Genomic DNA, 17352 nt, shown 5'->3' with positions numbered 1-17352 from the left:
CAAGAGCGAGGAATAAGTGCGCGATTAGTTACCATACGAAAATTGATTAATTAAACTAACTAATTGATGTTCGGCTACTAAATTCAATTCTATTTAGGTCAGTACTAGAGAAGTCTATTCCTGCTAGTTAGCTCATTACTTAGGTCAGTAGTTAGGTCAGTAGATAGGTCATTAGTTAGGTCATTTGTTAGGTCATTAGTTAGGCCTTAGTTAGGTCTTAGACCGACTAGATAAGTGTAAGGGGTGAAGATTTATTTAAGAACTGGACTGACTTGAGAGTGTAAGGAGTGAGGATCTACTTAAGAAGTGGACTGACTTGAGAAGTAGACGGGCTTGCCGACGACGCCGCTGGAGACTTCGGTGACCTTAACCTTGCTGGAGTCGAAGGCCTTGACGAGGAAGGGCGACCCCGGCACCAGCGCCCCCGCCACCCGCACCTCCACCGTGTGGTCCCCTGATGGGGGAGAGGAAGGGGACATGACGGCATCTGCTCCTTAGTGTCCTTAGTATGTGTTTTTAGGACGTAGCATGACGGCATCTGCTCCTTAGTGTCCTTAGTATGTACATATTTAGGACGTAGCAGTCCCAGTCCACGCGGCAGCGTTAGAAGCAGAAGATATCCTACCGGCATGGCCACGACTTCCTAACTTAGCAAGTCACGAGTCCCGGACTGCCATGAACACAACATCCTTAATTTTGCACGATCACTCCCACTCCCCCATTTCTCTCACCCCCACTCCCCCACTTCCCTCACCCCACTCACCCACTTCCCTGGGGGTGTACAACACGTCCAGTTTGCCCGCATGTCCCGGGACCACCTTAGCCTCGACCACCTGGCGGGACGGCGACACAATATGCACGCCCAGCTGGTCAGCGCTGGCCTGAGCGTCCACCGTGAAGGCGGCCACTTTGTCCACCGGTACCTTCTCGAGGCCAGACCCCGCGACGGTCACCCTGGACACGTCCACCACGTCGCACGTGAAGGGAGACCCCGGGACGTTCTCGCCGTTGAAACGCAGCTCGACGACGTGGGGACGTGCCTCCTTAGGGCTGAAGGAGATGGCGTACTCGTGGTTGCCCTGCGCCTGGGCGCTCGTCGGCACCTGGCCGCTGTTGACCGTCACCTCCAGGTTGCCGGGGCCCGCGTTGTTGGTCTCCACTGTATGGATGATGGGGGATTATTGTGGTGCGTGGGGATGATGGGGGATTATTGATGGAGAGGGATTATTGTAAATACTTATGTTCCCGCAGCGTTTATCAACCATTTACTCACGACTGAACAAAATAACGTACAATAAGCATATAATGAAGAAATACTTATGTTCCCGCAGCGTTTATCAACCATTTGCTCTAAATATTTTCTATAAATCATAAGAAAACAACATTGTTCAGATTCTAGCAGCCCCACCCACTCAACCCACCCAAGAAAGTGACGGGTTTGCCGACCATTCCCCGCTCGGTGGGGCGAACTTTAATAGCGTTGACGTCGTACACCTTGCAGCTGAAGGGGGAGCCGGGGATGTTCTCCCCCAGGTAGGAGACATGGATCCTGTGTTCCCCAGCCACCTTGGGGCTGAACTCCACCCTGAACGTCTGGTCCCCCTTGTCCTGAACCTGCGCGCTCACCGGCAGCCCGTTCGGGCCTAAGGACACGGTGGTATTCTTGTTATATATTATTGTTATTATTACTATTATTGTTTCTATTATTATTATTTTTATTCTTATTATTATTATTAATATTATTATTGTTATAGGTATTATTATTAAAATTATTATTATTGTTATATGAATTGATTTTCGTAGCGTCTTGTTTAACCGAACTTTGGAAACACGTTACATATAAGCTTGAAAGCTATTTTTGTTATTATTATTATTATTATTGTTATACGAATAGATTTTCGTAGCGTCTTGTTTAACCGAACTTTGGAAACACGTTACAAATAAGCTTGAAAGCTATTATTATTATTATTATTATCATTATTATTATTATTGTTATACGAATAGATTTTCAGGCGTCTGGATTAACCGAACTTCGCAGGCACTCGCTTTTCTTCGCAGCTTCATAACGAGCGAAACAAAGAAATGAGAAAGATAACGACGGAATAAAATGAGTATTCATAACAAACAAAGGCGAAACGAAAAGTTCCGTTTCGTCTTCGGACCGTTGTTAACGTACCAAACTCATTCTCAGTACAGGCAGGAATAACATTGTAGACACACTACACGTGCTCAGTACAGGCAGGAATAACATTGTAGACACACATATAAATATCGATAACAGTAAATGTTTGAATTAAAATATTAAAAAACGACATATGAGATGCCTTCGGTGATTTTAATTAGCTGCACAATAGAAAAATAACAAAGTTTAATACGGAAGGACAAAAAAAATATGGAAAAATAGTTATAATAATGCTGGAATAATCATCAGGCAGACGAGGAATAATATACTGGGGGACAAGGAATATTCAAATTAGTGTGCTAATTTAACATGTATTTATGCAAACAAATACGATTTAAAATAATTCACCTGTAGCATAAAAAAAATCACTGAAAGGTTCATCGCGTATTTCCCACTGTAAAGGTAAAATATTAAACAGAAACAGAACAAAATATTAAACAGAAACTAAAAATATTAAACAGAAATAAAGAAAAAATAGGACAGGAAAGAAGGATGCAGAAGACCAAATAGTTTACTAAGGAATGTAAACACAGAGACACTTCAATAAATAGTTCCAGACAGCGATACGGAAGTTATAAATTGGTAATTATTTCTTTATAAGGTAATGAAAAATCAGGATAGTTTACTGACAACACGACATTATTCGCAGTAATTCAGTAAAAATTTTGCTAACATGAAAACAATATATATACCTACATATAAATATATTTATATCTTCCGGATATACGTAGTTTTATCATCACTTTTTCGACTGGACTTTCAAGTTGAGAATTACCTTTAAGAAGTTTCGAGGGGTAACTTGACAAGCGCGGAGCTTTGACACATCATCGAGCTCGACGTTGTAGGCTTTCTAGACCTATGTGTTGGAGTGTAGGTGTGAGTGTGAGTGTAGGTGTGAGTGTGTGAACTACTATTGTTTGTGTAGGTAAATGAATCACTAATGTATAAGTCAATTGAATATTCTTATCGACCGCGTGAAGTGTACCATGTTGTGCGTAAGTGTTAGTGTGTTAACTACTATTGTTTGTGTAGGTGAATGAATCACTTGTGTATAAGTCAATTGAATATTCTAATCGACCGCGTGAAGTGTACCATGTTGTACGCGAACATGCGTATATAAGGTCTTTATTAAGTGTGCAGGGTATAAATGTTAATAGCTTTAAGAGGTTAAGTCGACGCGACAGCCTCAGCAAAAGCAATTCGTTTGCCTTGAGTTCGTTTTGGTCAAATGACTTATACGTCGGAGAGGCTGAGCCCTCGTCTCGTCAAGAACACGTAGTCCATTGAACTTTGTTTTAGCTCAAGTTGTCATGGTGGTAGAACTATAAATATTCAACCGCGTCAGGTAAACTTTAGCGTCCTAAAGTATATGGAAATAAGATATTTTATTGCATACGATATTTCGCCTACAACATTTCTAGATTCTCGCGTTTTTTCGGTCACATTGGTTGTCCGTAACTTCAAGTCAGAGATTTTAAGCAAATCCCTTTCAAGTTTGCTCGAAAATTTCAAAGCAAATCATAAAAGAGTACGACACACTAAAAAAAGAGCTGCTAACAATTGCTACGAGCACTTAAACGGAAAATTTCGTAAATAAAGAAAACGCAAGAATAGAAATTATAGAGAATATAAGTAAAGAATGATACGATTTTACTGGCATCAGGAAAAGTAAAAAATATAACTCAGTACTCACTGCAGTGAGTGACAGAGAGCGCATTTTCTCGTCGACGAAAACTTGAGGTCACGGACAGACGGACAGACAGACGGACGGACATGGCGAGCACAATAGTGCATTTTTTCCATAAATGAGAAAATGCGCTAAAAATGGAAATATACGTCGAGGATTCAATAAATTGGAAGAGAACTCGTCGCATGTCAGCACGAATCAGCACACGACATTAATAACAACCGTCAACCAGGAATTTAAAAGTAAAGAAAATAGCCAAAAAGTTCACCATTTCTTATAAGCGAAAACGTTTCGGAGTCCAGCTCCATCGTCAGTTCAAAACCTAGAACACAGGTACAAACAATTGGTAGCCTAAAATTCATATTCAAACAATTCACCTAAACTTGAGGACATTTGCTGAGGAACTTTTTGGCTATTTTCTTTACTTTTAAATTCCTGGTAAATTTGCGACTTAAGCAGCCAATTGATTTTAATACTTGTGACCGTCAAACTGCTATGAAAAAAAAAGAAGAAATCGTCCCTCGCCTCCATGGCTGTGATGGTCCTGTCGAAAAGTCAGTTAGTCAAGGTTAGTCAAGGCGGTAAGCAAAAAATTCAATTAATCAGTTAGTCGAGGCAGGTTAGTCGTTAATTAGTCTTTCTCAATGGCTTAGTCGAGGCAGGTTAGTCGTTAATTAGTCTTTGTTAATGGATTAGTCGAGGCAGGTTAGTCGTTAATTAGTCTTTGTCAATGGCTTAGTCGAGGCAGGTTAGTCATTAGTCTTTGTTAGTCGGTTAGTCAACTCTTATAAGGTACAATAAATCATTGACCTGACCGTAAAAATATCATGTATTCCAAATTATTAGAGATTGTCAATCGCATTCGCATTAGTGGTTATTGTCAGTGATATTAGTGGTTATTGACAATCGCATTAGTGGTTATTGTCAGTGGCATTAGTGGTTATTGTCAATGACATTAGTGGTTATTGTCAATGGCATTAGTGGTTATTGTCAGTGACATTAGTGGTTGGTGTTAATCACATTAATTACCGAGTAGAGTAATCATGGTTCACATAAGTTATGAACGAATAATAATGTAATTATATAAAACGATTGTCATAACTTAATTGTTAAAATATATTTAAAATTAAGCACCGAAACCATCCATTCGAATTCATATTGATAAGTGAAGACCTTAATATAAGTGAATATATAATGCACCAATGTTAATAATAATGTGAATAATAATTAGATGTTGGCTCAACATTTCGGCACTTGCAACATGAATGTGTAGCATTCTTGTACTTATGTTACTTAAGGTATATACGTATTATTAAATGTGCTTATTTTATTATTTAAACAAGGAAGGGCAGATAACTTATAAACTAAAGGTTTAATGGACCTTCATTAATAGAGATGATTTTATTGAGTCAAGCCTCGATATTAAATTATTAAATCAATCTTATTAATTTCAATCAATTCCCCTGGTAGCTTCCAAATGATTACCAAATTCTTAAAGGGGAAAAGTTTATATTTCCAATAATTTTTTGATGATTAATACATTAATAATTAATAGGGTTTTCGACATTTCTAATAATTTGATGATGATTAATACATTAATAATTAATAGGGTTTTCAACATTTCTAATAATTTGATGATTAATACATTAATAATTAATAAGGTTTTCGACTTGGCCTCGTAATGGTTAAAATATCGCAAATTAGAGATTTATCGCTAGATTTGCCGAGATTTAAAAGGCGATAACAGCTCTACGGCAAGGGGATGTTGTCAGACATTCATGTCTGTTATTCATGAAATTCATTTTCATGAATGAGGTTGAAGAACTGATGTGTATAATGTAAAATCCAACACATACTTGTCTAAATTCTAATTCAACTTACGATAAAAAGTAAGCACAACAGCGGTTCATACATGTGTACTGAGCGTGTGTAACATAACTAATATTAAATTAATATTAATTAAATTAATATTAATTAAATTAATATTAATTAAATTAAATTAATAAAATATATAATATTAAACATCACACACAGCATTATAATTATGTGTGTGCTATTTTTGAATAGTAAGAAGAAATAGTGATACTGACATTATTATTATCATTAATATTATTATTATTATTAAGTCCAGGCAGATATTGCCAAACTTACGAGCGCTGAATTCTAGCTTTGATCCATCGTAAAACTTGTGTCGTAAGTTGACCATACATTATTTGGACGGACTTACGATCCTGCTAATATTGCGAGAATCGTATATACTCTTGTACAATGACCACAACCTGTTGGCTGTTTTGCGAGCCCGTTAACTGCACCTCACTGGCCCGTTAGCTGCACCTCACTGGCCCGTTATCGTTAACTGCACCTCACTGGCCCGTTAACTGCACCTCATTGGCCCGTTAACTGCACCTCACCGGCCCGTTAGCTGCACCTCACTGGCCCGTTAACTGCACCTCACCGGCCCGTTAGCAACACCTCGCATTGCAGTGGCAAATGAAACGCTTTTCCTTCCATTCTTTTGAGCGGAATTAAGTCTGATATCCCATGAACTCTTACTTGGAATTTCGCACATGTCACAATAATATAAATAGGATATTGATTACGGTCGTCAAAAAAATCAATTATTAAAAAATAATGGTTATTAAAAACGTGCTCATACGTAGAATTTTGCACATTTCACAATAATATAAATAAGATATTGAGTAGAATCGTTACGCAGTTCAATTATTAAATAAGAATGGCTATCTATAAATACGATATTGAATACAGTCGTCAAAAAAAAATCAATTATCAAAGAAGAATGGCTATCAAAAACGTTTCATGCGCCACCACGTAAGCGTAAAAGCAACAGCTGGGTTAGTTAGACAAGCAGTTCTCTGTTGTATTGACTTGCTGATATTGTACGTGAAATGGACAGTTTGTGCTAGAAGGTTCGCTGAAAGTTGCGTGACAAGCCTGAAATGAAGAGACATGGTTTAATGCGCGTGAATGCTGCTGCATTCATAGATCAATCATTTCTGAAAGACATTATGTAGATTACAATGATGTAGAGCAGTGAATAATGGTAGATAATTCATCATTAAACATTCAATGGTTGCCAGCACATATACTGCAACGGATCCTGGTTGCCTGTGGGATCAGGAATGGGGACTAAATGGGCACGAGTTAGAGTTAGATGAGTTAACAAAAAGCAAATATGTTGCACATCATCGTCCGTTAACAATAATTTGTTGCTCATAATTGTTCATCAATTATAATGTGTTGCACATATTTTTTCATTAATTAGGTGTTGCACATAATTGCCCGTTAATTATTTAATTATCGGAGAGGAAGAAAGTAGGCAAATATTCAGAAAACCTTAATTTAATAGAAAGAATGTAAAGTCTAGTCAATCAAATAAATTTTTGTTTCCAATAAAAAGATGTCCTTATTTCCCATCATAAGATATATTTCATTCGAGTAAAAAATATCTTTCCTTCAATACATAAGAAATATATTATTTTATAACAGACAAGACGTAAGCAAGAAGACTTCACTACAGACCGCTAGAGGTGCTCACTCTCGACGTTGACCTCTAGGTCTTCAACACATAAGACCTCGTCATAAGACCTTAACACATATCTTCAAAACATAAGACATATATTATTTAATAATGACAAGACGTAAGCAAGAAGACCACACTACAGACCCCCAAAGTCCTCACCCTCGACACGTTGACCTCGCGGTCTTCAACAGATATATTTTCATTCAAATAAAAAGATATCTTTCCTTCAAAATATAAGAAATATATACCTTGTATAACAGACAAGAACTATGCAAGAAGACTTCACTACAGACCCCCACAAGTCCTCACCCTCAACGTTGACCTCGAGGTCTTCAACAGACATGTTCTCATTCAAATAAAAAGCTATCTTTCCATCAATACTTAAGACATATATTATTTCATAACAGACAAGACGTATGTAAGAAGACTTCACTACAGACCCCCAAGAAGTCCTCACCCTCGACGTTGACCTCGAGGTCTTCAACAGACCCCGCGACGTTGGCGATGGTGAAGAAGGAAGGCTTCCCCACGGCCGTCGCCGCCAGACTCTGCCCGCTCACCACGATACGGTTGGGGTCTGCCTGTATACCAGAAGGTCCAGACCAGAAGGTCCAGACCAGAAGGTCCAGACCGGAAGGTCCAGACCAGAAGGTCCAGACCAGAAGGTCCAGACCAGAAGATCCAGACCAGAAGGTCCAGACCAGAATGTCCAGCTGGAAGCCACTAACCTTAGCCACGAAGGGGGACCCCGAGACAGGCTCCTTGTTGAAGGAGATGTTGATGACGTGATCGATGGCCTCGAGCGGCACGAACGACACGGCGAACCTGACCAGGGAGACGGGGGTAAGGCAAACACGCCGTAATATATGGCAATATATAATAAAACAATACATAAATATTTAACAATATGTAAATCATACATACATAACAATAAAGAATACATTAACATAAAACAATATATCATACGTAATTACATAATAATTTATAATACATAAATACATAAGAATATATGATACATTAATATAAAACAATGTATAATACGTAATTACATAATAATATATAATACATAAATACAGAACAATATATAATATATAAATATATAACAATGTTCAATACATAAATACATAACAATATATATAATACACACGATGAATATGAAGCCTCAACTTCACCATATAGTATAAAGTTCATAACAATATATATACCGTACCTAATACACACGATGAATATGGAGCTTTAACTTCATCATGTAAAATAAAATGCATACCGGTTATAAACAACAAAGCATCAAGTAATCAAGTATTGAAGTAAAGTTATACAGAGAATATAATGTAGTGACCATCACCTAGCGGAGCCCTGTGGGTGCACTTGTGTGGGGATGTTGCGGCCGTGGCCACTGATGCTGATCTCCAGGTTGCCTTCCCCAGCCTCTGAGGCGTCCACTGCGCGGGGGATGGCAGGTTAGTTATAGTTATCATCATATTTTAATTATTATTAATAATAGTTAGTGTTAGTTTAAGTGGTATTCAGCCAAACGAATAAGATATCCACGCCTCTTGGCAGAAGGTATATGTCGACCCATCGGGCCAATCAAACACTTCACTCACCCATCAGCACAAGTCATATACTACCCACCCTACAACACAACCCACCCACCCTACCAAGACGCACCCACCCTACAACACAACCCACACAACCCACCAAGACCACCCACCTACAACACAACCCACCCACTCCACCAAGACCCCCCAACCCACCTATGAACTGGAGACTCTTGCCGATGGCGCCCCTGGGGAGGAGCGAGACGCCCACTTTGCTGGCATCGTAGACCTTGCACGTGAAGGGCGTGCCTGACACGGCTGAGTCGTTGTAGTTGACGATGATGGTGTGAGCGCCTACCTCGTCAGGGGTGAACTCGGCCGTGAACCCTGCCTTCACCGACCCCGACACCCGCACTGGCAGGGTTGACTGGCTGGGGGCTAAAGGGAAGAGGGGTATAAACGTCTATAGAAAACTCGGCCGTGAACCCTGCCTTCACCGACCCCGACACCCGCACCGGCAGGGTCGACTGGCTGGGGGATATAAGGGGATGAGGGGTTTAAACGTCCATAGAAAACTCGGCCGTGAACCCTGCCTTCACCGACCTCGACACCCGCACCGGCAGGGTCGACTGGCTGGGGGCTATAAGGGGAAGAGGGTTTAAACGTCTATAGAAAACTCGGCCGTGAACCCTGCCTTCACCGACCCCGACACCCGCACTGGCAGGGTCGACTGGCTGGGGGCTGATGGGAAGCGGGGTTTAAACGTCGATAGAAAAGGACAGGGGTTTCTTAACTATCAATTTAGGTTTAATTATATTCTTTGTGAGTTTTACTTAAATAATTTATTTTGCTTGTCTTATAAGATTTGAACTGACGATGGAGCCCGAATCCGAAACGCTTTCTCTCGTATGAAATGGTGAATTTTTTGGCTGGTTTCTTTGCTTATAATTTTTGGAATTGGGAACCCAGATAAGTTCTGAAATTCTTTTCGAGAAATAATTTTCATTTCGTTGTTTGGAATTGGCAAATAGTTATGCGAAAGTAAAAATTTTTTTATGATTAAGATTGATAGTTGAACCAATTTTTTTTGGTATGAATAGGACGAGCATACAAAAATATTTCTACCACTATCAGGCTAGGTACCGATGGCGCACGCAAAGCCTGAACCATCACTTCCATCTCCCTCAACCACGTCACCCACACACCAAATTAAACTCATCCTTGATCACCCAATTAGCAACCATACTATGCACTCAGCGCTTTACTCACTCTCGTCATTTTATGTTTTTCCTCCATCTTTCTGAGCCATTACTTTCTTTTCTAAGCGGCACCGCACACACAGCTATTTCGCTCCGACCAAAGCAATTCATTAATTATTGTCATGTACACAATGACCATGAACTATCACTACCATCACAACGACTAGCAGCACCACAACCTCCCCCCACGACTTCCAGCGAGGCACTGACTGCGTACGGTGAACTATCACCACCATCACAACGACCAGCAGCACCACAACCTCCCCCCACAACTCCCTGCGAGGCACTGACTGCGCACAGTGAACTATCACCACCATCACAACGACTAGCTGCACCACAACCTCCCCCCACGACTTCCAGCGAGGCACTGACTGCACACGGTGAACTATCACCACCATCACAATGACTAGCAGCACCACAACCTCCCCCCACGACTCCCTGCGAGGCACTGACTGCGGACGGTGACGGTGAGCTCTGCTGAGCCACCGCCGTCGACGGCGATGTTGAAGGCGGCGGGGCGGCCGAGGGGCACGAGCTCGAGGTGGCGGAGCGTGAGGCTCACGCGCGACGTGTCCGCCACCCGGCACCTGAACGGGCACCCGCGCACGGTCTCCCCGTTAAACTGGAGGAGGAGGAGGGGCGATAAGTTTGGTAAAACGGGCACCCGCGCACGGTCTCCCCGTTAAACTGGTGGAGGGAAGGGGTCATATGGTAATAACATGGGGCGTTGAATTATACTTAACGCACAATAATAATAATAATAATAAAAATAATAATAATAATGATAATAATAATAATAACAGAAATATGGCCATAATGGCTGACCTTGATGTCGATGGTGTGAGTCTTGGCGGCGTCGGGCGTGAAGGAGACGAGGCAGCGGCCGCCGCCCAGCACCTGCACGTGGTTGGGCACCTCACCATCGTTGATGCTGATCTCCAGCTGCCCCTCCCCCGCCTGCGACGCGTCCACTGTGGGGAGTGACGTGTTAGTGACGTGTTAGTGACGTGTTAGTGACGTGTTATGATCTCCAGCTGCCCCTCCCCCGCCTGCGACGCGTCCACTGTGGGGAGTGACGTGTTAGTGACGTGTTATGATCTCCAGTGCCCCTCCCCCGCCTGCGACGCGTCCACTGTGGGGAGTGACGTGTTAGTGACGTGTTATGATCTCCAGTGCCCCTCCCCCGCCTGCGACGCGTCCACTGTGGGGAGTGACGTGTTAGTGACGTGTTATGATCTCCAGTGCCCCTCCCCCGCCTGCGACGCGTCCACTGTGGGGAGTGACGTGTTAGTGACGTGTTATGATCTCCAGTGCCCCTCCCCCGCCTGCGACGCGTCCACTGTGGGGAGTGACGTGTTAGTGACGTGTTATGATCTCCAGTGCCCCTCCCCCGCCTGCGACGCGTCCACTGTGGGGAGTGACGTGTTAGTGACGTGTTATGATCTCCAGTGCCCCTCCCCCGCCTGCGACGCGTCCACTGTGGGGAGTGACGTGTTAGTGACGTGTTATGATCTCCAGTGCCCCTCCCCCGCCTGCGACGCGTCCACTGTGGGGAGTGACGTGTTAGTGACGTGTTATGATCTCCAGTGCCCCTCCCCCGCCTGCGACGCGTCCACTGTGGGGAGTGACGTGTTAGTGACGTGTTATGATCTCCAGTGCCCCTCCCCCGCCTGCGACGCGTCCACTGTGGGGAGTGACGTGTTAGTGACGTGTTATGATCTCCAGTGCCCCTCCCCCGCCTGCGACGCGTCCACTGTGGGGAGTGACGTGTTAGTGACGTGTTATGATCTCCAGTGCCCCTCCCCCGCCTGCGACGCGTCCACTGTGGGGAGTGACGTGTTAGTGACGTGTTATGATCTCCAGTGCCCCTCCCCCGCCTGCGACGCGTCCACTGTGGGGAGTGACGTGTTAGTGACGTGTTATGATCTCCAGTGCCCCTCCCCCGCCTGCGACGCGTCCACTGTGGGGAGTGACGTGTTAGTGACGTGTTATGATCTCCAGTGCCCCTCCCCCGCCTGCGACGCGTCCACTGTGGGGAGTGACGTGTTAGTGACGTGTTATGATCTCCAGTGCCCCTCCCCCGCCTGCGACGCGTCCACTGTGGGGAGTGACGTGTTAGTGACGTGTTATGATCTCCAGTGCCCCTCCCCCGCCTGCGACGCGTCCACTGTGGGGAGTCACGTGTTAGTGACGTGTTGGTGACGTGTTAGTGACGTGTTATGATCTCCAGCTGCCCCTCCCCCGCCAGCGACGCGTCCACTGTGGGGAGTGACGTGTTAGTGACGTGTTATGATCTCCAGCTGTACATATCTCGCGTGTTGGTATGATGTGTTAGTGATAGGCAACTATGGTCAGGGTGGCCCAGTGGTTAAAGTTCAGAGTACCAAGATTGGCGCAGAGAGGCGCGGGTTCGATCCCAGCTCTGTGCGCCAGTTTCTGGTCAGAATCGGCGAGGAGGCCGGGCGGTTAAGCACAACAGAATTAGAGCAGTGAGTTGCAAGTTCGAGACCCGCAATAAGCTGTGAATGTTCTGCGATGTCATGAATCGGCGACAGGCCTACGGCCTAATAAACGCTGAAACTTCCATATTTTATATAGATTATATTATAAGGTAACTAGCAAGACTCACCCCTGAACTGACAGGGTTGTCCCACGACGCCATTAGGCACATCTGAGACCCTTATCAGGCCTGCATCGTAGGCCTTAGCGATGAAGGGAGACCCCGCCACCTTCTGCCCACCAGCCGCCACCTCCACCACATACGAGCCCACCTCGGTGGTGGTGAACGCCACCTGCACCACACCACCCGCGCCCTCCGTCACTTGGTGGGCTACGGGGCGCTTAGTGGGGCCTGAGGGAGGAAAATTGTGACGGGAAACCTTGGGGAACATTTGACAATGAAAGTTTTTTATAAAATTATAAATTATACAATTAAATACATTTATCCTGAATTATACAATAATTCAGGATAAATGCAGGATACAAATGCCTCGGTATTGTATGCATTAAACCTCCACAATTATTTTACATAAATATTTTATACAACATTTTATAAAATGTTTTATTTGTACCCAACATGCACAACTCGATTACGCGCAATGCAGGTCAGGTACGCACAATTTCGGTCACGCACGCACAATTTCGGTCACGTACGCGCAATTTCGGTCACGTGCACTAAACTTCGGTCACGTACGCACAATTTCGGTCACGCACGCACAATTTCGGTCACGCACAACGGCGCACGAGCAGCTGTTAAGGAGCTCACTGACTTACACGCGCAGCTGTTACCGAGTTTACTGGCTTTCCGTGACCTTGTTAACTGGAGCTTTAAAATAGTGAACGTAATATTTTGCGAGATATGGACAGATAATAAATTGTTTTGGAAATGCAATTATGAAAACTATATACAACTATAAAAGAATTATACTGATCTAAAGCCACAAAAAACTAACTAGTTTTGTAAACATTTTCAAAGAAAGCAACGTCACTGGCCTTGCACCTAACCCGATGAAAAAGCTTACATCAGATGTAAGTTCACAATATTGTAATAAAGCAATAAGTTCGCAGTAATAACGGCAGTGCGGAATGAGTCAGATATAAGCAGACAATTACAAAAAAAACTGCACATTACACCGCAAGTTTTAAGCTACCAAACACAGCTTAACCCTCTACCGCCTAACATGAGTAACCAAGGCAATATTGTCACAAGTCTACTTCCCAAAAAGGATACATTCTAGTGAGCGCAAAATGACTTGCACTGATGGTTGCCGCCACGTACGACAACTTTATAATGTTCTCTGTTGCGTACAAACGTCCTCAGGTTGCTACACTCAATAGTTTACGTATAATTTAAGTTGAAAGTTATGTTCCCGGAGAGTGACATACGGCGNGGGTAATAAGTACATCAGGTCAGTGTACAGGTAATAAGTACATCAGGTCAGTGTACAGGTAATAAGTACATCAGGTCAGTGTACAGGTAATAAGTACATCAGGTCAGTGTACAGGTAATAAGTACATCAGGTCAGTGTACAGGTAATAAGTACATCAGGTCAGTGTACAGGTAATAAGTACATCAGGTCAGTGTACAGGTAATAAGTACATCAGGTCAGTGTACAGGTAATAAGTACATCAGGTCAGTGTACAGGTAATAAGTACATCAGGTCAGTGTACAGGTAATAAGTACATCAGGTCAGTGTACAGGTAATAAGTACATCAGGTCAGTGTACAGGTAATAAGTACATCAGGTCAGTGTACAGGTAATAAGTACATCAGGTCAGTGTACAGGTAATAAGTACATCAGGTCAGTGTACAGGTAATAAGTACATCAGGTCAGTGTACAGGTAATAAGTACATCAGGTCAGTGTACAGGTAATAAGTACATCAGGTCAGTGTACAGGTAATAAGTACATCAGGTCAGTGTACAGGTAATAAGTACATCAGGTCAGTGTACAGGTAATAAGTACATCAGGTCAGTGTACAGGTAATAAGTACATCAGGTCAGTGTACAGGTAATAAGTACATCAGGTCAGTGTACAGGTAATAAGTACATCAGGTCAGTGTACAGGTAATAAGTACATCAGGTCAGTGTACGGGTAATAAGTACATCAGGTCAGTGTACGGGTAATAAGTACATCAGGTCAGTGTACAGGTAATAAGTACATCAGGTCAGTGTACAGGTAATAAGTACATCAGGTCAGTGTACGGGTAATAAGTACATCAGGTCAGTGTACGGGTAATAAGTACATCAGGTCAGTGTACAGGTAATAAGTACATCAGGTCAGTGTACAGGTAATAAGTACATCAGGTCAGTGTACAGGTAATAAGTACATCAGGTCAGTGTACAGGTAATAAGTACATCAGGTCAGTGTACAGGTAATAAGTACATCAGGTCAGTGTACGGGTAATAAGTACATCAGGTCAGTGTACAGGTAATAAGTACAATTATCCTTCACAAGAACTCTGAAGTGAAACTTTTACGTCACCAAACACGAGTCTAACAAATAAATACGTCGAACGAAATACGTTTACGTTGAGGTTTCTTCAGCGTCTATTGTATAGCGGTGAACCTCAAGCTGGAACTGTTTGGTGGTGGTGATGGTGGTGGTGGTGGCGGTTTTCAGGACGCCCAAAAAACTGCCGCGCGGCACGTAAAATGACGTAAAAGAGTCGTAACGTAGCCAACATACCGAAACTAAGCCTTAATCCACTCAAGGATGCTAGCAGCAACTTGTAGAGCACCTCTCCGTACGAAGTTAGGAGGGTGACTGAGCCCAGATGCCAGAATGGAGCTTGCGTCGCAGAGATCGGTACGACAACCTCACTCGTCCTGATCCATATCATCACTGATCAGTAATCAATCAAGGATCATCACTCTCGTGTTCATATTGCACTAAGCACTTTTGTTAAATGTTAACAATTAGATTGGGGTTATTTCATCAAGCGGTAAACTTGCGGTTCCAAAAATGGCGGGAAAGCTCTAATCGCGCCGCTCTGGAGATAATCTATATAATCCACTCCTACGCTGGAGGAAGTTCAAACTTCAGAGGTGGAACTTAATGCAGTAAATTTGCAGTAAGTCAGAAAATACCAGAAAAATACCAGATTTAGGCATATATACCAGATCTAAAATATTCATACCAGACACCTTCTGAAAATACCAGATTTGTGAAATCTGGTATAGAAATATACCATCTGGCAACGCTGTGCCAGATACACCAAGAATCCAAGATATGTGGTCTTGACGAGTGAATTAGCTCCTATTTAAATAGTGAAGGAACTCCACCTCCCGCCCCCAAATAAAGGCGGGCCATCTGCGTCAATATTGCCGTACATAGATGGCAGTAGTATCGTTGGAAAGCTCAGAATGTCAGCTTTAAGATGAGACTAAGCATGTAACTGCAGCACAACTCAAGTAGAAACTATATTCAAAGATTTCAGCAGCTAATTACTTTATATTCAATTAGTTAAAGAACTCTCTCACCCGCTTCCCTTTAAAGAGACGTCATGAACGTAAATATTCACGTAGAGAGATGGCAGTGGTACCATTGGAAAGAGCAGAATTTCAGCTTTCAGATGAGCCCAAAAACCGAAAAACGCCAAAATTGAAAATTTTAGCTAGGTCGATCCCCTTAATGTCTTGCCAAAAGCGCTGAGAGGAGGGGAGTTTACCCTTGCAACATTCAAGAGACGACTGGACAATTGGTTGAGAAAGTATTGTATTGTAAAGTATTGTCCAGTAATCTGTGACAAGGGATTGTCCAGTTGCTTGTCAGCAGGTGACAAGCAACAGCATCTTGCACCAGCTGGCCCAAAGGAGGGCAAATATACGGAACACGTCCAATGTTACATCCGGGACCCGAGAGCGGGGTAACTTGCCTAGCGAAGACTCGGAGACGGAGGACGACGAAGGCGGCGCATCAGCGTGACCGGTGACAAGGAAGTCCCAAACTCATCATAAGGTCATAAGGTCACCAGCAGCAGCACCAGCAGCAGCAGCAGCAGCAGCAGCAGCATGCACCAGCAGCACCGGCAGCAGCACTAGCAGCACCAGCAGCACCAGCAGCAGCAGCAGCAGCAGCATGCACCAGTAGCACCAGCAGGAGCAGCAGCAGCAGCAGCAGCACTAACGGCACCACAAGTCCCGTTCCTATTAGGTCACGCGGTCTGCAGCGATGAGGTGCGGCAACGACAGCCTTCGTGCCAGACTGTCTGCATCACTGCCAGACTGTCTGTACCACTTCCAGACTGTCTGCACCACTGCCAGACTGTCTGTACCACTGCCAGACTGCCTGTACCACTGCCAGACATTCATCTCACACGATGAATGCAGCTGCGAACATTCATCTCTAAGAATGAATGTCATCCCACTGCACGACGTAACCTCCATTCAACATCCCCCGACGCCACGACTGCAGTTCCCAACAACGGCCGGACCTCAACAAGTCAAAGGCAAGCCACGAATTTACAAATTAAAAATAAAAACATAAGAAATTAACGGCGCTTAGAAAACAAACCGCTGCTTCGTACGAGCGTGAGAACTTTGCGACCTGAGAGCTGTACAGTGCCTGGAGCTGTACAGTGCCTGGAGCTGTGCAGTGCCTGGAGCTGTGCAGTGCCTGGAGCTGTACAGTGCCTGGAGCTGT

The 17352-nt window shown here is 43.6% G+C and overlaps 1 protein-coding gene across 1 annotated transcript in view; it reads right to left on the bottom strand.

Moving 5' to 3' along the window:
* Nucleotides 1–17352, bottom strand: part of LOC108675262 (filamin-A) — a gene marked incomplete in the record, with an annotated part of 40359 nt that overhangs the window by 10960 nt on the left and 12047 nt on the right. The window contains 10 exon segments of the mRNA XM_047880048.1: nt 317–454; nt 764–1159; nt 1422–1643; nt 7868–7996; nt 8138–8235; nt 8756–8852; nt 9168–9389; nt 10664–10832; nt 11036–11181; nt 12840–13061. Of these exon segments, the coding sequence (XP_047736004.1) occupies nt 317–454; nt 764–1159; nt 1422–1643; nt 7868–7996; nt 8138–8235; nt 8756–8852; nt 9168–9389; nt 10664–10832; nt 11036–11181; nt 12840–13061 (1839 nt within the window).

Source organism: Hyalella azteca, unplaced genomic scaffold, assembly GCF_000764305.2.
Source record: "Hyalella azteca isolate HAZT.00-mixed unplaced genomic scaffold, Hazt_2.0.2 contig4515, whole genome shotgun sequence".
Classification (NCBI taxonomy): Eukaryota; Metazoa; Arthropoda; class Malacostraca; order Amphipoda; family Hyalellidae; genus Hyalella; species Hyalella azteca.
Note: the sequence above shows the minus strand (reverse complement) of the source record. Positions and strands in the feature narration are given on the sequence as shown.